The sequence below is a fragment of the Fusarium oxysporum genome, chromosome I, assembly GCF_013085055.1.
Source record: "Fusarium oxysporum Fo47 chromosome I, complete sequence".
Lineage (NCBI taxonomy): Eukaryota > Fungi > Ascomycota > Sordariomycetes > Hypocreales > Nectriaceae > Fusarium > Fusarium oxysporum.
In genome coordinates this window covers 4,893,516-4,918,502 of record NC_072840.1, presented here as the reverse complement: position 1 = coordinate 4,918,502, position 24,987 = coordinate 4,893,516, and the positions used below count along the sequence as shown (strand labels likewise).

General features: G+C 49.6%; 4 protein-coding genes across 4 annotated transcripts; 2 read left to right on the top strand and 2 right to left on the bottom strand.

Moving 5' to 3' along the window:
- Positions 1-9,625: 9,625 nt before the first annotated feature.
- On the bottom strand, positions 9,626-12,435 carry FOBCDRAFT_7861 (uncharacterized protein). The gene is made up of 6 exons (XM_059612256.1): positions 12,124-12,435; positions 11,811-12,056; positions 11,541-11,640; positions 10,473-11,436; positions 10,253-10,421; positions 9,626-10,200 (listed from the first exon to the last, which is right to left on the bottom strand). Exons 1-6 carry the CDS (start codon positions 12,241-12,243, stop codon positions 9,736-9,738), a joined length of 2,064 nt encoding a protein of 687 aa, XP_059463924.1. The 5' UTR covers positions 12,244-12,435; the 3' UTR covers positions 9,626-9,735.
- A 3,328-nt stretch (positions 12,436-15,763) lies between these two features.
- Positions 15,764-17,896, top strand: FOBCDRAFT_7853 (citrate synthase-like protein). Its single transcript, XM_031194341.3, has 4 exons — positions 15,764-16,085; positions 16,216-16,280; positions 16,403-16,596; positions 16,670-17,896. Exons 1-4 carry the CDS (start codon positions 15,975-15,977, stop codon positions 17,710-17,712), a joined length of 1,413 nt encoding a protein of 470 aa, XP_031029079.1. The 5' UTR covers positions 15,764-15,974; the 3' UTR covers positions 17,713-17,896.
- A 1,330-nt stretch (positions 17,897-19,226) lies between these two features.
- On the top strand, positions 19,227-20,945 carry FOBCDRAFT_174569 (mitochondrial FOW-1 like protein). Its single transcript, XM_054702930.2, has 3 exons — positions 19,227-19,868; positions 19,929-20,601; positions 20,656-20,945. Exons 1-3 carry the CDS (start codon positions 19,640-19,642, stop codon positions 20,708-20,710), a joined length of 957 nt encoding a protein of 318 aa, XP_054558905.1. The 5' UTR covers positions 19,227-19,639; the 3' UTR covers positions 20,711-20,945.
- A 358-nt stretch (positions 20,946-21,303) lies between these two features.
- Positions 21,304-24,668, bottom strand: FOBCDRAFT_212974 (uncharacterized protein). Its single transcript, XM_031194334.3, has 3 exons — positions 24,326-24,668; positions 24,139-24,273; positions 21,304-24,089 (listed from the first exon to the last, which is right to left on the bottom strand). The coding sequence occupies exons 1-3, from the start codon at positions 24,575-24,577 to the stop codon at positions 21,393-21,395; spliced, it is 3,084 nt and encodes a 1,027-aa protein (XP_031029072.3). The 5' UTR covers positions 24,578-24,668; the 3' UTR covers positions 21,304-21,392.
- Positions 24,669-24,987: the final 319 nt, after the last annotated feature.

Genomic DNA, 24,987 nt, shown 5'->3' with positions numbered 1-24,987 from the left:
CGCGACAAGCTTTACTGCAGTCTGCCTCGCCCTTGACTAAGTAGTCATGACTTTGAGAAACGATGGCCTGTTATGATGGAACAGTTCCAGGTTCAACACAGGATAAGGGCACACATGAGCATCCACTACTCACCAGGCGCAAATTGTCACCGTTGAGTGGCTGCCATGTCCAATCGCCTTATCGGCAGCTGTTGAGCCTGTGCCAGCCTTGGCAGCTCGACAGTAGTGAATACGGTGCGAGATACGGTCTCGTTCACGAAACGACATGGGCGAGCTTCTGCAGGGCCTCGCCTGGGCTGGATCGGCTTGGCTGCCCTAGGCCTGTCTCTGGTCTTCTCCGTGTCTGTCTAAGAAGGACACCGAGGAGATTCACCTTGCACTTTCGTCTTCTACGCATGAGATGAGGCGCCGCTATTAGCGTCTTTGATCTAACCTGCGGGTTAACGCGGGCGAGAGTTATTGGAGAAGACTTGATTGAACCGCTGAACTTTCTTCATCAGCTACTGAATGGATCTCCATCCAAAACGGCAGGCTAGCCTATTTCACCACCAGAGCAAGCCCTGTCCCAACGACGACGGGACCAAGCCTCGCTCAGTTTTAGCGTACAAAAAGAGCAAACATCAGATATGCTTGACACAAATACCACGATGTTAGCGAGCTCGGTTAGGGCGGGGCTGACCTCAGTTGTTTCTGTCAACTTCCCTCATGTGAGGTATTATTTAGGGATCATCACAGCTGTTGAAGCCGCTCATGCAGGCGTGCATAACGTATGGACCCAGCTGCACTGGCCAAAAGCCACGCATATTGGAATTTTTCTAGAAGCCGGCCTTTCCATGCTGACCTTCACCCGTTTATCCAATGTCCTTCCTCCCTCTAGACTTGGCCACCGCTGTCAGTGATCACGAAGAACTCTTGTCGCCTCTCGCCAAGCAGCCAAGTCGATTCCAGGCCCGTGTTCTCCTTGTCTCTATTGGGCTTGCACAAACGAGCCCCGTCAGCTTCAGGGCACCCCATGTCCTTGCTCAAGACTCAAGCCTGTAAAGGTCAGTGCCCCAGAATCCCATCCATCGCCAAAAGCAGCAGTACCCTGAGTCTCTACGTCATTGGAATGACTGAGTTCAAAAGAAGGTGAGACAGCCTACGACCAATGGCGGCGACTGTTTCTCCGATTTGCCTACCTAACCCAGCTCACAGTTCCGGTCCAGTCGGCCTCGCCCTTTCGCGGTTTTGTTTTTCTACCTTGCCATATCCACATCCACTTCGCATCGGATTTCATGTGGGGGTACCTCCATGTTTAAACTGGGGGACGTGGTCGCTTTCTTCCGCGGGCTTTTGGCTATAGTAGCTGGCTGTCGATAGGCAAAAACGAACAGGATTTGGTCGGCGCTTTTTTACCCGCGACCTCCGGTGAGTGGACTTCGGCGCCGATGCCTCGGTGTGTCAGTGGGCAATAGATGGAGACCCCACGGGCAATTCGCGGTGTACAAGATGTTTTCTTCTCGGTCAACCCTAAATGGGTCGTCGAATGCCGAAGACGGGGCACGGTAAGTCCTTTTTGGTCACGAACTTCTGAAGCTGAGAACGAGAGTGCCTGAGTCGCTCGCTCGCTGCTAGCGGGTCTGACTCCGATCTTCAGCGAGTCGTTCACCGCACCGGTTTCCGCGCTCCGCTGTTGTTCCTGACTCTTTAGGTTCCATGCCCAGGTTCCATTCCGCGTCTTTTGCTGTTACAAGTTGCCTCATCCAGGGTCCAAGTTTTGTGTGCCGCGCCTATCGCTCCCATTACGTTACCAGGCGGCTGGTCTTACACACCAAACTGTATGCTTAAGCCCGCCTACGTAACTTCTTGTTACGCTGTGTCCACGGGCATCCGTCCAGTGCCTACCCTGTTGTTTCCGCGACGGGAGACATCCTTACACAATATCCGCCACCAACGACCCCTTGTGTTGTTTACTTGATACGGTAACTATCCTACATCTTAATCCAACTTCGATATATCACAGGCGAGAGGCAATTGGTATTACAAATGAGGAGATAAACAGCAGCACTAAACAGTTTGCAATCTTTGGAGTCCACTAAACCGCCGACAAGACTGGGTCCAAATTAACTACAGTGGGAGATTTGCAGTATGCAGCTCTATCAGCGTGGAGCTGCCGACTTACACGCACGAGCGAGTGCGTCTATTTTCTTCCAGAAAAACCCGGGGCGCATGAGTGATGTGTCCGCGTAAAGCGATGTCGAAAAACGAACAAGTCTCTCGTCTCACCATGTCGCATTCGATCGAGCTCTACCCAATCCCCTTTCACGGCTGACGCCAAGTCAACGAGGCATTTCTTGACTGCATATTCGTGCATCTTCCCCATCTTTGCCCGGCTTTGGGCGGATCCGGGGTCGCCCGGGAGGCGCTCGAACTTAACTTAGGAGGTTGGTGGGCTTGCACCCTGAAAATTGTCTAGGAAACAGAACCAATCAATTGGTCATAGTGATTGGTCGGTTCATTCTGATGAGGGAATTCAAAGACCATGAAACGATCCAAGCAAATAGACTCGACCTAGACTCCTTTCACCGGTAATATCGCTCACTCTGTTTGATACTCTTGCATAATAGTAAACGTGGACTCTGGTCATTGAATCATTCACCTAACCATTTGCGGGTAAAACCTCATCATGGGCTTGTTAGACAGACAGTAGCTGGGACTAGGGAATGGCAATAGTGGCACGCTCGCTGCGTAGCATGCGGGATATTGATGAGCTTAATGTCAAATCTGGAAGGTCTCAGCACCAGTCATTGGCTGCACCTTCCACATACTGAGATCTACCCCAACACAAATTACCTTCTCCCATCCCGCGGGAGATGATGTTGCCGGATACTTTTCTTCCTGCAGCCTCACTTTTTTGCTTCTCCATCTCCATCTCTACCTTCACTTACATACACACAACAGGCCAGCCCAGGCCAGACCGCACTATCAAGAACACCGCTTCACCCCAGCTTCCTTGGCGACAGCAACAGTGCACAATTGCGGAGAGCGAAGAGCAGCTTCCTTGAACAGCCAAGCCTTCACTCGATTCAAGGGACTTCACTGATGGAGTCGAGTGCTACCTTGACTGTCCCAGCCCCTGGATGTCGTTGTGCCTACCAGCCTCCGCTCCGACTTTCTTATTCATGCACTCTCCGCCACAGTCTGGGGTAGGACCGTTCATCTGATAGGGGCTGTCGAAGCATGGGCTTGATTTGACTTCACGGTAACTTGACTTCACGGTCTTGTGCCTATTTGCGCCCTGGGTGCTTGCATCTTGTGAACCACAAAAGAAGATTCGTGAGGATCAGCATGACAAGCCAAAGTCGCATCATGCTGTTGTCGCCTCTGCTGACGTTACTCAGAGGCTGAGGCGGTCTATCAACAAGTCATGGTTTATCCGAAAACGAAAAATGATACGTGAATCTGGCACGATGCGCATACGTCACTCGAGATCCTGACCTCTATTTCCAGAGCGGAGAAATCTCGAAATCTCGCAGTGCTGTCACCGTCAACACTCCGGTCTCGCGACGATGGCACATTTGCCTGTATGTCTCACACATACAGCCGGCTTGATCTGGAGACTTCAAAACTAGAATCTTCAGCCTGTTCTCCAAATCCTAACCCCAACGACCCCAAATAGCCACCGCAAATTGAAATGCAGGGATTTATAACTGCCCGCATGTGAGACCCGCTTGTACCGATCCACGCGATTTGGCTTGCACGCGACCTTCGGCAGTCAAGCTGTCGAACTTACTATTGGCTAGCCCTGAACCACATCCTTCGCTGCGTAGTCCAGTTTTGATTGTCAATCACACTGTATTGTCAAGGCTCTATCGCAAAGCTCTGGGTAAATCGGAAGCTGCGGTGTTTACAGCCTCTGGTTCGCAGCCATCGTCTGGCCTGTGATGATACAAACTGTTATCAAAGCCTCACCGGAGGCGGCGACGTGGCTAGGGCGTAGGACCGATAACTCTGGTTTGGCAAAAACTGACACGGTGCTCTAGCACTCTTGCTCCACCATGATGGATGCTCGTTCCTGATATCCACTTCTTTTCCCTTCCACAAACTTAGCACGCCAACTTGCCGCCGCTGGCCGTACCATGTCTTCAAGGTACCGAGTACCAGCCGAGTCCAGCGCTCAGAAAGTCCAGGCCCTGTCAGTTGTCGGACATTACTTTCCCAAAGACAGACAGAAAGCTCAGAGAAGCACTAAGCGCCCCGAGCTAAAGGCCCCAGACGCGGCTTTTTTTTGCTGTTTTCTTTACGTGTCTGTTGTTGGTAGTCTTTGTGACAACCCACCTACTGTCACTTGTCCCTACCAAAGTGCCTCGCCGTTGGCTGGCGCCAGTAAATGAGGCTCTTGCGTCCATTTCATTGCTCCAGCTCCCCATGACAGTCTCCACGACAGCCCCCGTATCTATCTGGCATCCTATCTATCCGTGCCGTCATTCCCGGAATTGCAAATTTATTTGTTCAATCGCGAATCGGATATGATGTCAATGCTATAGGTTGTCTGGAGAAATTGGACTAGAGAACCTGCTAAACCGTTGAGTATTTTCGCATGTTACCTTAACATATGCCTGAAACAATCCCGTCGGATATTCGACAACGGTGTGTCCGCCTTTGGCACGATTGGGATTGGCGTTTATCAAGAGACAAGCCTCGATCTTGCTGGTCCTGGTTGATAAAATCTATATCTTGTTTCCAATACAAGCTAGTGACCCTGTCGGTGCGACCGGCTTTTACAGCTCACAACAAGTCGCAGTGCAAAGGTTGTAGCGAGGCTCTGCCGCGACCTCGATAGTTGCGCGCCACGCTTTCACACCGTGTTGGGCCTGGTAATTCAGAGCATACGAGAAGGACCAGGATCAGTGATCGACGATGGACAGCACCTTAGCGGTCAGCTTCCGATGGTGACTTTGTTTGCGTCGCTATTGAAGAGTCTCCATCTTAAAAAGGAATTTCTCCAGGCTCCACGAGTCTCCAAACCTTGGTGTGGGATTTGTTGGAGAAGAATCCTCTCTCGCTGGCTAAACTGACTTTTGGCGAGTCAATAACGAAAACTGGAGCATACGACTCGATGATGGATGGACGGACCTGAGGCTGCCGGAGGACCCTGCATCTCATCCCAACAACTAATTCACTCATACAATTTCGAGCGATTCATACTCCATAGTGAAGCTGTGGAAGTCTGCATCCTGAACCTATCCATACTAATTCCGCCTCAGAACACTCGTGAAAGTTGCAATCAAGTACAAGTCCCTAAACTGGGGATTAGACGCGACTCGCGACATGGGGAATATCACGGAGCCGAAGACGGACATATGTCAAAAGCCAAGCAAACATGCTGACAACCATGCAACTCTTCGAGCCATCTCAATTGCTTACACGCAAAGGATGCCACACCCCGGATCTTGGCCGCAAGGCTAGTTCACTTCAATGTTCGGCTTTGGCGGACATCAACTCGACTCAAAATCAGGTGTAGATCTGTATTATCGTCAGCCATGTTCTCAGATGACACGAGGCGCATGAGAGTTTTTTGTCCATTGCCCACATTCATGCAGCTGCATTGAGGTCCAGAGCCAATCTTGACTTCCTTCTCTCCGGAGATGCCAAGAGTCTCGAAGCGAGGACCGACCGGTTGATGAAACAACTGGCCTCGGTCGTTGGACGAACAACTCAGTCGCTGACTGAAACGAGAGTGTTTCCTTTACACCAGAAACGTTGTGGCACAGCCAAGATGGATGTGCGTTGCGCAAAGTTGCGCGTCGCGACGAGCATATTCACCTCGACTTTCTTTTTAGGCCGTATGGTATTACGCGCCTAGTGCAGCCTCCCGCATGACTGGTGGATGGGCGGCCTTCACTTGCCCATGGGGTATACCGCCTGAAGAACATCTGTCCATGAAAGGCTGCAGAATGCTCAATCTGCATGTCTGCTTAATCAAGCCTCGTCTTACACTCATATTTATGACTTCCGAGCAGACCATTTTCTTCCTCATCCATAAAGCCTTGCAGATCGGGAGCGACATCACATATGTGAGCCCAGTGACACAGCTGCTGGTTTCAAAGAGGCGTCGTCATTTTTGTGTCGCCAGGAGTCGCAATTCCATTTACTTACCACCTGTGTATCCATGAAATTCTACAAGCCTCGATGATTGACGACGCGTCCCGTTGATCTTGAAATTGGTCACGAACATAGCCTCAGTGACTATTGATTTCGGAATCCGATGTATGTCAGAGGACGTGCATTTAGTCGTCCAGCCCTATTATGTTTCCAAGTCGATCATCCAAGATACCAAGACGGCGACTACCGATGCCAACACTTTTGATGCCACAGATGTGAATCTTGGCTCTTGGCTGATGTTGTTCTTTTCCACACGCCCGACCTTGGCCAGATGAACCAAGACTTGACAGCCAAGAGCCAAGACATGTGTTCTCGATGTTCGATTTCTGTTACCGCCACCAAACCATACGATAATTTTATGTCCCCATGTGTTGTACCAAGACTTGGATTTGAGGCTATATCGACAGGGTCTTCGTCTAGACTCATAGAGCAACGTGAGTATTTGTCCAGACCGCTAACATACATGCACACGTTTGCAGGCTGAGCCTGGGCAGCATAACTCATCATTGTCCAGACCGTGTAGAACGGCATTATAGTCTACTCCCAGACTCTGTCAGTCCACTCTGAAGCTACATACGACAGAACTCCCCTTGCCGTTTTTGACAACGATTGAGGCAAAGTAGATGGATGATGTTTATAATTGAGCTGTCTGTTATTCCGTCTTGGCTCGAGTCGGTCAGTCCCGTGGTGCTTCGGTTTCTCTGTGACCTTTGCTTTTTTTCCTAGTCATGCAAGTGCGTGCTTGGTAGAAAGTTTCTGGATTTTCATGGTATGGATAACATGCATGCACGATGAAGGGATGGATGGACCTTGAGTGGCTCCGTTAATTTCGGACTTGACAGGAAGCAGATGTTTATTTTTCTGTCGTCGCGATTTGAGCGGCAGGTCAGTGGGTATGGAGTAAGATTGCAGCGTGCTTTGGGCGTGGGATGGGCATATGACTATGGTTTCAGTTCAGCGCGGAGTGTTTACTGTAATCGATTGATGGATTGATTGGTATGCAGTCGGATATTGCGCTGGAGCCAAACTGTGGATGAAGGGATCCATCCGCGCGACAATTAGTTGCATCTCAAAAGGTTTAGCACAAGGGATTTCTAATTTTGGGGCTTCGAGACAAGTGCGATATGTGTCTCTTGTTAAGTTAAGACCATGTTGTTACGTAGTGGCAGATAATGATGGATATCCCTGCCTGAGCATGTTGGTTGTTTATCTTTTCTGCATCACCTGAATGCGTAATTTCGAGGCTGAAGGGGTAGAGACGTCACAGCCAGTCAAGCTCCGAGTCAGTTTACGTACCTTGTCTCAATAGAGAATACTCAACATACTAGCTGATACTTCCACATCAAATAACAACTGTCATACCAAAGTCTCTATCTAAAAGGACCGTCGGTGATCAATCCAACCTAGTCAGGGGAAAATCTCGCACTATACCCCAATCGAGCCCCATGGGGGTTTCTGGTGATAACCGAACCTTGTTTCTGACAACAAAGGAAGAGTAAAAGTACAGTAATCTATCGAAAACGGTATCGATGAATGGCTAGTCATGTGAATGAACGGCATTAATGAGTTTATTGCTGCCTGATAGAATGGCGCTGTCGATCTGTCGACTTTATTTTAACTACCGACGGTGAAGGCTTCGATCGTCACGGTCTGTCTTGTCTTGGCGGTGCAAGTGCTGTTGGCGAGTACGTTCAGGGATGAGACGATCGTGATCGCTTTGACGTGCTCGTGAGGAGTTGCAGGGAGGGATGTAAGATTACTGCGACGATCGAAATGCGGGTGAGAGTGGTGAGAGTGGTGGTGGCTACCCTGTACCGGGCTGAGATAGAGCGATCAAGGTCAAAGAGAGGGGATACTAATTGCAACGCATAACTTTGGCTTTCTGTTGACGGATTATGTGGTTGGGGATAAATCGTGTGCACATGATGGAATGTTGAACTAGGGAGCTTAGTTTGAGTTTAGTTAGAGTGATATGTTGTGTTGACATAAAGAGCCCAAACTCGCATGACGAGGCTGAGATCCCTCTCGAGCTTTAAGTACATCGTGGAATCTATCTACATAGCGAGTTAAACTTGAATAAATACAAGAGGCCATGACTAAGTTTTCCGGTGAATTCCATTCAACTTGACGAAAGGCTCTTGTAACCCCCACCCCCCTAGAACTAAGCTCACCAAGTTACGGAAGGACTATTCAGAAGGATATATCACCCGAGATACACAGTCTATGTAAGCACACGGAGGGATATCTACTACAAAGGAAGAAGCGTGTTAGTCTTGCTGTACTGTCCAGATCTATGTTGTTGAGATATCGATAGCAATAAGTTTGAAGTACTTCTCCGTTTAACCATTCGATGTGACCCAGGAAGGAGCCAGAAAGGCTTTCAGATACATGCACGACTCATAAGTACGGAGACCCGAAGACCAAATATAGACAAAAATTCATACATGAATAAATGTCTTTTTTTAAACAGTACTATAAAAGGTATAGAAGTGATTGAAAGCACGGCAATGACCCCAGAAACGAGTCGTCACTGTTGAGGCTTCGCATGGCTTTGCTGTGAGCAGTCGGGGAATCACAATACGATTCGACTATACAACCACAATACTAGAAGCGAAAATGTTGTCTGTAACGGATGGACCGGCTTTCTTCTCTGTGTCGGAAGTGACGAGTGATCCAAGCCATCAGGCGATACTCTTGACGAGGGAAGACACTCGATCATACAGAGCCACAAGTTGCTTACACAAACATGAAAACCAAGTAAAGTGAGTAAAGTAACATAGGAGACCACGGCCATCAGGATCGAAAAGCAAACAGGACATGTTTGTACAAACATGAAGATGACATTTGAGGTCAAGTTCTGAGTTGACTACCCTGCAGGTGCGCCGGGATGCCGTCAGATCATGTAACTCGACAAGAACGAGACAACACGACCCCTTCAGAACAATAAAGCATCCAGGGGATGTTGAACATCCATGTAAGAGCCTATATAAAAAGAGAGACAATGATGAAGACTTCATTCCTGGATACAACATGTTTCCACCCTGGGGGAATAATAGCAACAGACAACCACTCCAGAGGCGAACAACATATTGTATTCAGATTCAACGATATGTATAGGACACTGCTATAGGTCGTAGATGTGAAAAGGACATCATCAATATGGCAAGTCTCTAGCAGTACAACGCTGGAACCTGGGGGCACTGTTGAATCACCCGGCGACTACCATGACCGACCCGAATTCACGGGCACGACTTCACAAGGCGCAAGTATTTAGTGGAATATCGTAACTTTTCATTTGTAGCCAACAAAGCTACGTGGGCCAAGGGGCCCTCATGAAACAAACAAAAACACATCTGGTCGTCAATGCGCATGCACGAAGCCGTCAATCACGACTATTTGCCCGCCAACTGATGCAAGAAACCGTCTCCCGAAGCCAAGTCCTTGTATAGACCTTGGAGCCATGTTGTCAACGCCGCCTTCTTCGCTGCTTAAAGCAACCAGGGAAATCAACAATAAAATAACAAAATGTCCTCCCATTTCCATACCTGGGTATCATTACATAATCTTGTGCGTCCTCCTGGGAAGAAATCTCTAGTTATTTGTAGGATCAGGGAATGTGAAGCCAGCGGGAAAGTTGGGCATGCCGTTCGGCAGTGTGCCAATACCAAAGGGGAACGAGGCAACCATGTTCTGTCCATCCTGAGCAAGGTCGCGGTGATCGTCCCGACGATTGTGTCCGTTTGAGCCGTTGTCTCTACTTCGGCGCCAACGGGAGAGGTCTTCGTCCCGATTGCGAGTTGACTTGGGTCCGTTGCTACCGCCCTTGTCCGTTTGCATGCGTCGGCTGATGGCCTTGGATGAGACTCCAGCTCCGATCTCGATATCGGGCTCCTCCACTGACAGGCCAGTCTCAATGGGTTGTCCACCGCTGCCGCCAAAGGGGGCGGTCAACATCCACTTGCGATCAGCTTCCGTCAACTTATGGATAGGAATAATGCTGACACCAGTTGAATAGTCGCTACAGTCCCGAGGGCCGAAACCAACACCCCAACGAGTCTGCTAAAGTTAGCTCGAGTCAAAGTACCAAATAGAGACTACAGTTACTTACACGAAGGGGCACCTCCAGATTGCGGGAGTCCTCAGTACCTTGCTTGGCGTTGACAGCATCTTGTCGGCTAAGCATCTTCACGAAAGCATGTCGCTTGTCCTTGTTGACAATGCATGTTTGCACCGTACCGAAGCGGCCAAATATGCCACGCAATTCACTCTCAGAGCAGCTGTTCCTTGGTTAGTTAACGCGATACGAATACAGATGAGGATACACCTACGTTACTCCACCAACAAACAATGTTCGGCTATAGACCTTGATGTGTCCGGATGGAAGAGTTGGATCGTACTCGACCCATTTGTCGGCTGAGCCTTGTTCATGAAGCGGGGTCTCACTTCGTCCACGGTGTCCATGAGGGCTACGCTGGCGATATTCACCTCCACGGCGGTCATCATGACGACCACGGTTAGGAGAGTCACGGGCATAGTCTGGGCGATCACGTCCATTTCGAGGAGAGCCACGACCACCCCAGCCACGGTCAGGAGATCGTGAACGAGAACGTCCATGGAATCTAGGAGGAGATCTTGTATGGCCGTAGCCTGGCATACGTGAATCCTCTGGCTTGCCTGAAGGGCCACCCCATGCAGTTTGACCAGGAATTTGGGGACTCTGTGCATAAGGAGCAGGCTGCTGAGCTGGGAGAGCGCCAGCTGCGGCCGCGGCTCCTGCACCACCCATACTCTGAATGAGAGCAGGAATCTTATCAAATGGAATACCTTGGTCAGCGAGCGCCTTAATTAGCATGATCTGCTGCTGAGTGCTTGGATCAAGCCCAAGGCCAGGTGCTGCACCAGGCATGGCCCCATTGACTGGATTAGGTGGGTTACTTGGGTTGTTCAGAGGAGAGCCTGCATATCCATTCTGCGCCCCCATATGTGGGAGGCCGAAAGGAAGAGACGGCACATTTACGGGTTGCGACGCCGGAGGATACGATACAGGCGGCGTAGCAGATGATACTGGTTGAGGTGGCGCGGCAGGTGGCAGGTTATACGGTGCTGTGGGAGCCGGTAAGGGGTTGGCAGGGGGAGCGGTTGTGTTTTGACGAGCGATGTTAGCCAAAGCTTCAAGAATAGATGTACCGCTAGGAGCCTGAGGAGCTGAAGTCGTAGCGGGAGCTGAAGCGCTGCCATGCTGCGAGCCTAGCACATTGGGCGGCGGGCTACCGGGAGGAGTTGTCGATTCATCTATAACATCACATGTGTTAGACTACAAGTTGATTTGAGGCAACAAAGCAGTACCGCTTGAGCATATGAGGCCAGGTGTGATACTGCTTGCGTGAAAAACGTACTCTGTTGTGGTGCGTTGAGCTTCTCTCTAAAAGACTCGAGCATTGGTGTAGGGAACGTCTGGCCCTTCTCCCAGATATCAAGGAGCTTCTTAATCTTTTCCTACACGGTGGATTATGTGTGAGTTACGATCCATATAAATAGTACGAAGGTCAAATATGTCAAGGAACGAGGGTCGTCAACAGAAGCGCCTTGCAAGATGCTCCAGTATGCGCGGCACGTGGCAGTGACTGGTTGCCAGCTACATGAGGGTGATAGTCAGATATGCGTACCTTTTGTTCTTCCGGGGCGGATTGAAGGATGTCATTCATCAAAACAGGCATGAGTTCTGTCACTCGATTGACGCCAGCGGCATAGGTTCCATCCGGGGCAGAGCTGTTAATTGTCTGTGCCTGTGCCTTGGCTTGCTCGAGCCATTTCCGGGTTACAGAGTCTACGACGTAGAGTACCCCTAACTTGTGTGTTCCTGGTGTCTTTTTGAAGTGTGTGAAGATTTTCTGAATGAGGACGGATTCGGCCTGTTGGCACAAGCAGTTAGCGATTGTTTGGCGTTGCAGCAAATAGAGATGCTTGGTTAAACCTTACCTGGATGTTGGAAACGCAAAGAGAGGTCAAACTGGTGATGCGAGATCCGGACACACCTGGCGGTTTTAAGTTGAGCATAGCCTGGAGACCAGTCTCCAAATCCGCGACTGCGGACGCCATGATGATTTGATTTGAAATTGATGTAATGTGTGTGGTGCTTGTATGATAGACTGGAGTAGTCGACGAGCTACGCGTGATGCCTCAAAATGCGATGCACTCCAGCCAAATATGATCCCACAACGAAATAACCAGAGGTGGGCGATGCCACTTGAAATAAAATGCCTGCAGCACGAGAGAGGAGCGAGGCAAAGAGAAGAGACGCAGAAGAATATTTCTGTCTGAATCAAAATTTCTTTGTCGCGTTATTCAGGTACGAAAAAGCTTAAGCGGGTCCTTCCTTCCTTAGGTGGGCAGGTAGAGAATTTTTTTTCTTTTACGCAGTCGCGACTGGCGAGATAAGTAGTAGTAGTACGAGAGCAGTCCCAGTTATTGTAAGATGAAGTAATGTATCAGCTGGAAATATGCGACGCAAATACAAATAGAGAAGGCAGGCCTCAGGAGTACAGGTACGACTTGTGCGAGAGAAAGCTCTTCTACTGTTTGCGTCAGGAGCGCGACGAGTCACGAGATTGTGCAGTGGGCGATAAAGCCAACAGAGACCGTCAAACGAGAAAAAAATTGTCAGTACTAGAGACAAGGTCGGAAAATGACTGCACTGGCGTTGTTTGCGTGTTCGCCTCGATGGGCGTCGTCGTCAAGAGTGATGCTGCTCTTTTCTTGGTTCGTGAGGTGATGATGGATGAAGTGGGAGGAGAAAAGCTGAGGCGAAGGAGCGTGACAGGTGGGGCAGCCTTTTTAAGTGTCGCAGTCTGGTTCCAGGTCACGCAAATCTTTATTCCGGGTTTGGGTTTGGTGGTCCTGATAGTTTATCCGGTGCCAACCCAGAAAAGGAAAGCCTCTGAACCTCTACCAACATCACGACCGTTGTGCCTGGCCAGACTTGTACTGCAGTAATTCAGGCATTCACCACCTATGATAAGATAAAGCAAGGTAGTTCTCATTTGTGACCGAGCTCTGTTTCCCGAGTATGGTTGTTTCTTTGTTACTATAGATACTGCTCCACATGTATACAATATGTAAGTTACTGGACATAACAAAGCAGTGGAATTAACCACAACCATGTACGCTTGACTTATCCAAGTCATGCTCTTGTTTTTGGTTCTATGTTCTTCTATCTTCACGCGGTAAGCTTTGCTGCTTGAGGGTAGTCCCAACTAATGCCTGTATGCTAATCTGGACTGAGAATCAAAAACAGTTACCTATTGGCAAACTCATATTCATGTAGATGCTTGCAACTACCAGGTCACCATCCAGTTTACATAACCAGGGACTTATTATGGTTTACATTTCCGGATTGAATCCGTAACAAGCTTTTAGTGTTAGTGGAGTGCATGATACCCTAGATAAGGACACAGACAAGACGAGGCCAATCTAAGAGGAAAGCAATTCCGTAAACGCGCGATTTCTTGTTGAGCTTATGTAGTCTGTACGTAAATCTCGATGAAAAGCATGCACTTCGGCCAAGATGCTGCGGTAATAAGCATGCTATGTTATTAGTATCAAGGATGCTGTGGGCGCCTAGATCATGAAGCGATATGTGAAACGAATGGCTAATAATTAATAATAGATTGTCGAGGGACCCACGATACATACATCGTGATTATTGGAGAAAGGTATGACAAGAAATGCCAAGTTGCTGAAAGCCATTAGATGGTGCTTGGAGACAGCATCACAAGACAGAATAGCCGATGTTGGTGGTTTTGAAACAGCCGAGGTGACCGGGTGATCGGAAATACTGTATTGAGTTGAGCGCTTCGTTCAAACAGGTTTCGCGATCAGATGTGATTATCTTCTTGGAGAATGGCGGTTAGGGATCAGCTGTCCGGATGCTCCGTAGAGACCTTCTACTGGCCGGATAGAAGGGTAGGTCGGCAGTCCGAAGCCCTGCGGCGCTGGCTCGGAGGCCCGGCGATGGATCACGGTAGTTCCGGGTCGTCTTGTCCTCGTGTTTAATTCTAGGTCCGACGAACCCATCTTTGGTTCTGACGTCAAATCACGGCTACGTCGATAATGGCCAGCATGACCGAGGTCCCACGAGCAATGAGCCAAACAAATGTGTTGATTGTGATGGTATCTCCACTTGTTCTTCCAAAGGGGCTCGTTTTGGTGGAGCCAAGAACATTTCCATCATGGAGACAATATTCGGGGGGTACACCAGTTCCGAAGTTGTCATGATGAGAGAAAAATCCGACGTTGAATGTAAACAACAGGGGGTAGAGCCTGGCTGAGTAGATTTTGAATGCACCCATATTGATTCTTTTTCACTCCATGCTCCTGCATATTGTCAAATATCAATCAATGCTGAGAAACACACAGACAACATCTGGTGCCGAGAAGCAGCCGCAAGCCCTCCCTCCCTCATCCTGTTTGTCCTCACAAGCCAAGCCAACGCAACCCCCAGACCCAAGACACAAGCCTAGACTATCACTAGCTGTTGGGGTTCCATCCTGTCTTGGGGAGGCAAGAATACTTAAGACTTCTACCCTGAACGACAAAAAGACTTCAGTAGATCTTCTGCAGCAATAGTGGACATCCAGACCAGTTATTTTAGCAGCTTTATTCATGGTCTAAAGTTTTCTTGCTCCCTACGGCAGGCATCTCGGCCATTTGGGGGAGGGCTTGGAGTGCGTCGAATTGGAGCTTGAGAACGCGGGAGAGGGACAGGGATTGGGGCCGAAATTTTGGGGCTTGCAGATGCAGGTTGAGGGGGCCCGCGGTAAATGTTCCTCTAGAGTCGTAGCTCAGTCACTTTTTTTCTGCCTGTGCAACCTCATCAAAATAAGAGGACAGCATGGCACTTGGATCATAGAGGGGACATGTAGTTCCGGTGAGACACTATTATGGATAGCGATCGGTCAGTTGGCAGCGATACATATCAACTTGCTCTGTTTACCTACCTCAACTCATTAGATAGTTGCAAAAGGGCATAACCGAGGACTATTAACGGATACTACCCAACTGGCAGTTGATGACGGAATACGGCTGGGTATGGTCGAAAAAGAGGGTGCTGTGCTCTACTGTAGCGAGCTCTGATGTAATCGAGGGTAGATTAGATTGAACTTGACGGGCTGAAGTCAATTCTCCAACACACAAAAATGACGATTTCAATGACAGCTATCGACCTAATGAAACGCTGAAGCTCTTCAACCCCGCAAAGATACCTCTCCTCTACCTCTAGCAGACAGATATTGACTTCATGATGTCCAGAATTGAAACCCCAGTAACAAAAGCAAAACAAAAAAAGCGTTGTCCCCAGAAACGTCACCCCTGGTAAATCGGCGGAAGAAAAAAAAAAAACTGGCTGAGGCTGTCCATCCAACCCCCTGTAAAAGTCCATCCCGTCGAGCAAAACCGGGCTGTCTGCACTGTATCCTGCCCCATAAGTCCCGCTCCGCTTGATGCTTCATGCCCCCCGTACCCCCGGTCCCCGAGGTTCAGTACTCACAGCTAAGGTAGAGCCAAGCTGAGAGGACAATGTCACAGAATGAGACGGGGTAGTCTACTTTTTTTTTGTGCCTCCCTCTCAAGCTTGCGCCTTTTTTTTATCGACTGGATCTCTTGGCTTACTTGAACCTCTTCCTCCCCGTTACCTAACTTAACCTACTTTTTCCTCCCCTCCACTCTATCCTATCCCTCATATACCTCTCCTCTTCCCTCCGGCATCTCCGCCTCTTGTTCCTGTTCTTGCTTTTGCACTCGTATCTTCTTCGTCTGCATAACTATCTCTCACAATGGCTTCTGTCGCCCGTCTCAGCAACGCTGCCCTGCGGGCTTCCCTCCGCTCTACTCCTATCAATGGCTCTGTCTTCAACGCCGTTCGATGCTATTCGGCTAAGACTCAGGTATGTTAACCTCGGATAAAGCACAAACCCAAGCTTCATGGATCCCAAAACGTCATGGACGTTACCCATTTGACACTCATGATTGCCCACACAAAACACACAAGATATATACTAACGATTATCCTTACAGACCCTGAAGGAGCGATTCGCCGAGTTGCTGCCCGAGAAGATTGAGCAGGTCAAGGCCCTCCGAAAGTCAGTCGCATTCTCTCCTCTCGGTTCATTGTTTGCCGAGCTAGGGCCCACGCCGAGCCTCAAGCTTGCAAACGACGACAGAACCACCGGCAGTTGAACTTTGATAACTAACATTCACATAGGGAGCATGGTTCCAAGGTCGTCGACAAGGTCACTCTTGACCAGGTCTATGGTGGTGCCCGTGGCATCAAGGCCCTCGTCTGGGAGGGTTCCGTCCTCGACTCTGAGGAGGGTATCCGATTCCGTGGCAAGACCATCCCCGAGTGCCAGGAGCTTCTCCCCAAGGCTCCCGGTGGCAAGGAGCCTCTTCCCGAGGGTGAGTTCAGCCCAGTCGCAGCAATGCGCACAAAACCTCGCAATATCATGAATACTGACATTAAACCGTGCAGGTCTCTTCTGGCTTCTCCTGACCGGTGAGGTTCCTACTGAGCAGCAGGTCCGCGACCTCTCCGCTGAGTGGGCTGCCCGCTCCGATCTCCCCAAGTTCGTCGAGGAGCTCATCGACCACTGCCCTACCGACCTTCACCCCATGGCTCAGTTCTCTCTGGCCGTCACCGCCCTCGAGCACACCTCCAGCTTCGCCAAGGCTTACGCCAAGGGTATCAACAAGAAGGAGTACTGGGGTTACACTTTCGAGGACTCCATGGACCTCATTGCTAAGCTCCCCAACATTGCTTCTCGCATCTACCAGAACGTCTTCAAGGGCGGAAAGGTCGCTCCCATCCAGAAGGACAAGGATTACTCCTTCAACTTCGCTAACCAGCTTGGCTTCGCCGACAACGCCGACTTCGTTGAGCTCATGCGTCTCTACCTCACCATCCACACCGATCACGAGGGTGGTAACGTCTCTGCCCACACCACTCACCTTGTCGGCAGTGCTCTCAGCTCTCCTTTCCTCTCTCTGGCCGCTGGTCTTAACGGTCTCGCCGGCCCCCTCCACGGTCTTGCTAACCAGGAGGTCCTGAACTGGCTCACCGAGTTCAAGAAGTCTGTCGGTGACGATCTCAGCGACAAGGCCATCACTGACTACCTCTGGTCTACCCTCAACGCCGGCCGTGTCGTCCCCGGTTACGGCCACGCCGTCCTCCGAAAGACTGATCCCCGTTACATGGCTCAGCGCGCTTTCGCCCAGGAGAAGATGCCCAACGACCCAATGTTCAAGCTCGTCTCCCAGGTCTACAAGATTGCTCCTGGTGTCCTCACCGAGCATGGCAAGACCAAGAACCCTTACCCCAACGTTGATGCCCACTCCGGTGTCCTTCTCCAGTACTACGGTCTTACTGAGGCCAACTACTACACCGTCCTCTTCGGTGTCTCTCGCGCCATTGGTGTTCTTCCCCAGCTCATCATCGACCGCGCTCTCGGTGCCCCCATTGAGCGACCCAAGTCCTTCTCCACTGACAAGTGGGCCGAGCTTGTCAAGAAGCTGTAAGGAGTTTAAAAATGAAAGGGAAAAAGGAGACGGGAGGATAATGCTCAGAAGATGGGCAGAATGGATTGCCGAGTTAATGGCATTTGTACAACACAATGGGACTGTTTTAGTTTAGTAATGAGCAAGTCGTCGCGGCGCGCCGATTGAAATGAAATGATTTAACAGTTAATCTGCAAAGTTCCTCGTGTCTACGAACTGATTCCATGTCATGACTCGCAATTGAGCTCTTTGTAAATACAATTGAGTAAATTGTGTGTTGCCATACAGCATATTCACTTACGCCGTGATAGCGTCGTTATCTCGAACTTTTTTTTCTTTGGTGGAGACGGGAATGTTGACCCCATTGAAAGTTTCTTACATTAGCCAGCCTTGCGAGCCGGGACAACTCACCAGTAGAATGCCCGTGGTTCTGGTTCAAACTTCCAAGGAGACTCAAGAATTGTTGAATTCTCTCTCCCGTCTGCAGAAAACCCCTGCATCGTAAATGTGACAAGTGAATAACATGTACGTCACGTAGTCTCGGTGAGAGATTACACCGACAAAATCCCTTGCGGGATCCGTCCATTTCAGGGACCCGAGCTCTCAACAGTCTAGACACTCCTTCAATCGGTTGGGTGGAGGAGGGGCGTTGAGAGCTCCAGGTCCCTCTAATTTGGCGCCACAGGGGGGACGAAAATAGAGGTGAGAGCTGTGATCTTCGGGGGGTGGCTGAGGTTATTACCGAATGGGGAAGTAAGAGAGCTGCGAAGCTGTTGGATTGATTGTTGAAGATGTATGTTTCAAGGTGTAGTGAATTGTCTGTAGTTTGTGAGTGATAGTGAAGCAGGTTAGCTGTTAGTTGTTGAGGTCTAGACTTGTGAGCTTATGATAACTGTGCTCAGCAGTTGTAAGCAATGTGGACCTTTTGGTGTGAGTGAAAATACGGAGAGCTTCAGAAGTGGGTGGGCTTGGTCAGTCTTATGAATAAAGAAGATGAATCTAGAGAAGAATCTAGAAAATCATTATCACAAGCAAATCTGCTCCCGCGGGATCTCTCTGTCGGCCATTGAACCCCAGGCCATCCACCCCCGGACTCCGATTTCACATGAGAGATCCAATACAATCCACGGGAGCTGATCTGATCTCGGTGACTTGATCTCGGCGATCCGAGACTTTCGGAGCTGGAATCAAGTCGTACAAGGAAGAGAAGTCTCCGAAGAGGGTCAATTGATTATTCGGAGAAAGGTCAGCATTATGAAAAATCACTATAGATGATATTTGACTGCATTTTCTTCCTTTTTTCTCGTTGTTTTCTAAGAATAGTGTTGTGGCTCTCAGCCTGTTGAATAGCGCCGTCAGCCTTATAAACGTGCCAACATGAGTGAGTACAGTGGCTTTACCCAAATAAACGAGAAACACGCACCGAAACACATGCAAAACATGATTGATTAACTACTCTCTAAGCTCGGGTCTTCTCGCGCATGCCTATCTCCATTTACAGCTTCAACCTCGGCGATTGACCTCCGCAACCGCAGGAAAACCCCATCTATTGTTGGTATTTCCCCCTCCGATAAATCGGCTACTTCTCCGGGGGGCCCCCAAGCTTATTCTGCTTAGCCTCAGCTCAGCGCTTTTGCAGCCATCCATCCAACTGTTTTCATTGGATCTGACTCAGCATTTAGGTGTGCTTCAATACCGGTACGTACCGACAGTCCCTCAATCCCTAGCTCTCCCGGGTACTGCTCCTTTCCCCCCCACGTAAACCAGTCCCAGCACAGCACACGCCTCTAGCTCTCCCTTTTCCCTTTCTTTCCCGAATTCTTGTACACTTCTTTTCTTCCTCCTTCATCAACCTCTCTCAATACTTCAACGATCCCTCAAATTTCCCCAGCGACGAAGCACCCTAATCCCTTGGTCAGGGCCCTTATTCTACGACACTCCCAAAGTCATGGCTGCTACTATCCGTACCGATCTTCCAGCTCCCATTGGGGACAAGCAGCTGGAGAAGAAGCCCATCAAGTTCTCCAACTTGCTTCTCGGCGCTGGTCTCAACCTCTTCGAAGTGACCACCCTCGGACAGCCTCTCGAGGTCGTCAAGACCACCATGGCTGCCAACCGAGGTGACAGCATGGCTGCGGCTTTGGGACGCGTCTGGGCCCGCGGTGGTCCCCTGGGCTGTAAGTTGATAACCACAAACTCGATGCACTCCTGACTATTTACTGACTCACATGCCACAGTCTACCAAGGTCTCATCCCCTGGGCTTGGATTGAAGCTTCCAGCAAGGGCGCCGTCCTTCTCTTCGTCGCCTCCGAGGCCGAGTACTACGCCCGTGTCGCTGGTGCCTCTGAGTTTGGCGGCGGTATCCTTGGTGGTGTTACCGGTGGTGTTGCCCAGGCTTACGCCACCATGGGTTTCTGCACCTGCATGAAGACGGTCGAGATCACCAAGCACAAGATGGCTGCCTCCGGTGTCAAGCCCCAGTCTACCTTCCAGACCTTTGCTGAGATCTACCGCAAGGAGGGTATTCGTGGCATCAACAAGGGTGTCAACGCTGTCGCTATCCGACAGATGACCAACTGGGGTAGCCGATTCGGCCTCAGCCGTCTCGCTGAGGGTTGGATCAAGTCTCTCACTGGCAAGAAGGAGGGCGAGAAGCTGTCCGCTGGTGAGAAGGTCATCGCCAGTGCTCTTGGTGGTGGTCTCAGCGCCTGGAACCAGCCCATTGAGGTCATCCGCGTTGAGATGCAGAGCAAGAAGGAGGATCCCAACCGTCCCAAGAAGATGACGGTCGGCAACACCTTCAGGTACATTTACGAGACCAACGGCGTCAGGGGTCTTTACCGTGGTATCGCTCCCCGTATTTCTCTTGGTATTTGGCAGACTGTCTGCATGGTTGCTTTTGGCGATATGTAAGTTTCACCCGCTTTACTGAGGTTCGACCGACACTAACCGCACGACTACAGGGCGAAGACTTATGTTGAGAAGCTGACCGGCGAGTCGGTCACCGCTAAGCATTAGAAGGCGTTTAGGAATCTGGTTTGAAAATATCGCTCATGGTGAGCTTGACGTATGGATTGTCTAATGTATGGATTCGAATATCTCTGATGTAATGACACAAGCCTGTAAAAAGGCCGTCGCAAAGGAGGTACTCGCGCCTTGAAGATTATCTTTCTATGATAGTTAGCTGTACAGTCATGGACCCTGTGGGTTTGACTTGAATAGAGAAAACAAGTGCGCAATGTTTCATTCTTTACCACTCGTAATGACCTTTGTTTGGAGTCTTATGGTTCAAATGACTGCAGATCACGCATCCCATCTCAGTAAGAATACCTTAATTTACTAGCCCCTTTGCAATTGTCATGATTTCTTCCTATCATGAAGCTGCCATGACATTGTTGAGCTTGAACCTATGAGCTCGGGTTGTTTCGGGTCTGAGCGTTGAGTAGTGGGGTTGGCCAGTTGAGAACGAAGCTTGCCGATCTCAGTTCTTAGGCCTTAGGAAGCGAAGCATGATAATTGCTTCTTGGGGTTAAAACAGCCCGAAGTGCCCATATTCTTCCTAATTTCACTTTTATAGGGCTATAGGTCGACATATAACAACATTAAGGAAATCAAGGTAGAATATGCTGTTGGTTTAATTAACGGCTAAGTACTGCATATAGGACCCCAAGATGCTGTTCTTCAATAGCTAGTACTTCCATCAAGCGTCCTCATCAGAGCTCATGGTTTCTTCATATATAAAACCCCAGTCCTCCTCAATACTTAGCAACGTAGCGGACTTAACAAGTTCTTTCACTTCACTATCTTCTAAATGATTCACATCTAAGTCCTTGCTCGCATTTTGAGCATGGATTCTCTGAAGACGCTCATCTGGTGGTGAAGGGGTTCTAAGTCGACGCACTGAACGGCGTCTTCTGCCGAGACTAGCGGCCTCGCTATCTTTTTGCCGGCGCTCGAAATGAGCCAGGAGAGGTGCTGAGGGGTCTTCATCATAGTGAGCTTCTCGGCGGTAGAGGTTGGTGGATTGGTAGCGGGGGCCTTGTACAACGCCTATAACTGGGTTTGATGTGAGCTTTAGACATTGGCTGTCTAGATATGTTTGTCTCGAATAATCGGCGATATTTGCGTCTGAAAGCTCATCATCGGTGAGCATTTCATCGTCATCCCTCGCCGGCGTGGGTGGAGCCGGTTCCGGGTGTGGAATCAGGGGTATAGGCCGGCGCCGGCGCCGAGTGGTGCCCGGAAGTGTCATCATGTGCGATTCTGGGATATCCCGCTCATCAGTTGATAAGATGAAGCAACGGCCTGTGGCATCACCGATGGCAAGCTTGGAGTTGTCCGGTGAGAAACCGCCCCAAGCGATCGGTCCAGGGGCTGTAAGAATATCACGGACAAAGGGGTTCTTCAGCTTGCGGACATTCCAGACCTTCACCACACCGTCACTCGATCCAGTGTAGAATCGATCAAGGCTCGTATTCCACGCCGTGAACTTGACGCCCGTGTCTTCCTTCTCGCGATCGCCGTAATACTCTTCAATGGGTTTTCCATGTCGCAACGTGTGGATGGGCTTGTCACCCTGTGCTGTGTCCCATATATAAACCTTTCCATCGGTACAAGCCGCAGTTACGTAAGCGTGCCCTGGTGAGTTGGGCACAATCGTCAGCTCGTTGATGTCAGAAGCATAGCAGTCAAGAGCTTGATGCTGACAAAATCCAATGCCATTCAAGCGATCCTTATCACGATGAAATACGTGGACTTGTGTTCTGACATTGCGGGGAACGTTGTTCATCCCCGTAGGTGTTACCCCCACCAGAAAAAGGGGTAACGTTGGATGCCAGGCGACTTCGAAGACGTTAGCCGTTGAAGCTGTCATCACAGGGATCCGAACACCCTGTTCCGCATCCCAGAGGATAATCTCTCCTGAACTCCTCTTGTCCTCGGGAATGTCTAGATCGTCGCCTGTCAAGCTGCGAGGAGAATACCCAACAAGAAGCAAATGCTGACAGCCCTTAGCTCGTCCCCACTGCATTGTTGCTGGGAAGTATGCCCACTTCTCTGAGCCATCAGCATCAGTTCGTGAGCATGAGAACGTCTGGTAGGTACTGTTCGACTCATTTCCTTTTGTAATGGTGTAGATGCGCACGGCATCAGTTGGTGAATCTGCAGCCGTGGCCACGCGACCAGATCCATCCTCTGCAGCAGCCACGAAGTTGACATTGCCCGTATGTTGCCATGTTGCCATGGCCTCCATGTGTTCTCCTTTCGGGTCAACCTTCCATACTTTGACCGTCTTATCAAAGCTCGACGTATAAGCTAAGTCATCTTCAGCGCTGTAGTCGCATGACACGACTGATGAGTATAGCCAAGGGTCCTGGCTCTGGCGCATGGCCTCTGTGGAATTCCCCCCCTTTTCGACCCGTGGACGAGGTATTCGGTGATCGGGGAAGGACCGCAGCGTACCCTTTCCAGTTGAACAAAGGAGCAAGTTTCCAGGTCTGTTGTATTGTTGGTTATGCGTATCAGAGTGTGTAGTAGTGCCACATAGAAAGCTCTCTCTCGAGACCCATGCACCTGTGGTGATATCACCAGCGCAATTGGTGAACTCAGTTACAACCTGGAGATCGTCCTCGCACAATCTTTTAAATTCGGCTTGGAAGTTCAGGTATTCCCGAGTGCGTTGAAAGCCCTGGTTGCCTTCCATTTCTCGAGCCATCAACAAAGACGAAAGCCTGCTAGTCCTTCTCATTTCACCTTGTTGTTTTTTTGTCTCCTCCGTAACATGCTCAGCAGTGAACGAAAGGACTCGTGGTGTCTCTGCGACCTTTCCTGCCCACAAGTCCGAAGCAAATGCGCTCATGTCTCGTATGGTTCGTCCAGGTATCGGTATCAGAGGGCGATTTCGTAGTCGGATCTGCTCCATCATAGATTCGCGGGTTGCCGGTATGTGCTTGTTCTCATTTTGTGATATTTGGCCTATAATCTCGGCGATGTCCTCAGGGCTGAAGTCCACATGGTAGACAATGGGTTGTGCGATAAGTTCATTGTTAACAGCCACCGGTTTCTTTGTTCCCTCCTCAATAGCTTTGCGATGCGCTGCCGAAAGGTAGGGTCGTTCGGAAATCTGGTAATAGCGGTTACTGGGCTTCGGTTCCCGTCGCTCCCGAGGTTTATAAGGCTTCCTTTCGACATTTTGAGGAAGCTCTGGTTGATGTGAGGGTTGCGACGTGAGCGCGTCGTAGAATATGGGAGAGTCCCGGTCTTCAGACTTTCTCGTTGCTTCCGTGTTCACGATCGTCGGTGCTGTTTGTCCTTGCGGCTGAGATTTCGGCGTTGACCTCGGTGGTGGTAAGAGCTGAGGCTCTGGTGTTTCTGAAGATAGAGGAGATATGCGAAACTCCTTGCAAATGTTAGCAAACAAGCTCCCGCTGTGGCTTCGTCACACCCACAGAACCCCCCGCAAGACCCCTAACAACATCATGCGCCTGGATCGCAAGCACGTCTAGATCCTGCTGACTCAAGTAGCCACCCGTCTCGTCCCATCTTCTCCTAAAGAACTTGTTGATGCTGAGCTCCGTTACCGTCTAGATCCCTAGTTAGCCATAGAGCCTTCCCATATATAGCCTTCTTTGTTACCTTGATAGCCAGGGCGTTAACATGGTAAACATCCCTCGAGAGATGCCCAACAGCCCTCTCTACAAGCGGCGTAACCTGGCTTAAGAGGCACTCCTTGACGCCTCGCTTTCTCTGTAGGCCTGTACTAACGCGTCTCCGTTTTGGGGGTGGTTCATCACAGGGTACCGGGAGGCTATTTAGTATAGATATAGGTGCATGTGGCATGCCGCCATGTTTGACGAGCGACCTTGTAGTTGTTAGCCCTAAACCCATCAGGAAACGCGTCGAGGATTTGAATAAGAAGGGAAAAGGGCCAAAAATATGACATTAAACGCGTAAAGGACGTGAATCACTTACTTCATGGCCCCATATGGCGTTGATGCGGTGATAAGGTGGGTTAGAAGCATTAAAAGAGTGTCTAGTAAGCCTAAAGAAGGAGAAGCTATTAATCCGGACTACTATTTATAGTTAGGGTTAAAATAGTTATTAATTACTAAGTTATAAGTCTATTAATATATAAACTAGCTATATAACTTAATTTAGCTTATTTTTAAAAATTATAACTTTTAATAGGCTTTTATTTCTATTTATTTTAATATTATATTATTAAAATTCTTAAAATATTACTTCTCTAAGGCTTTATAAAGCTTTAGAACTTAATATATTAATAAAATATTATATTA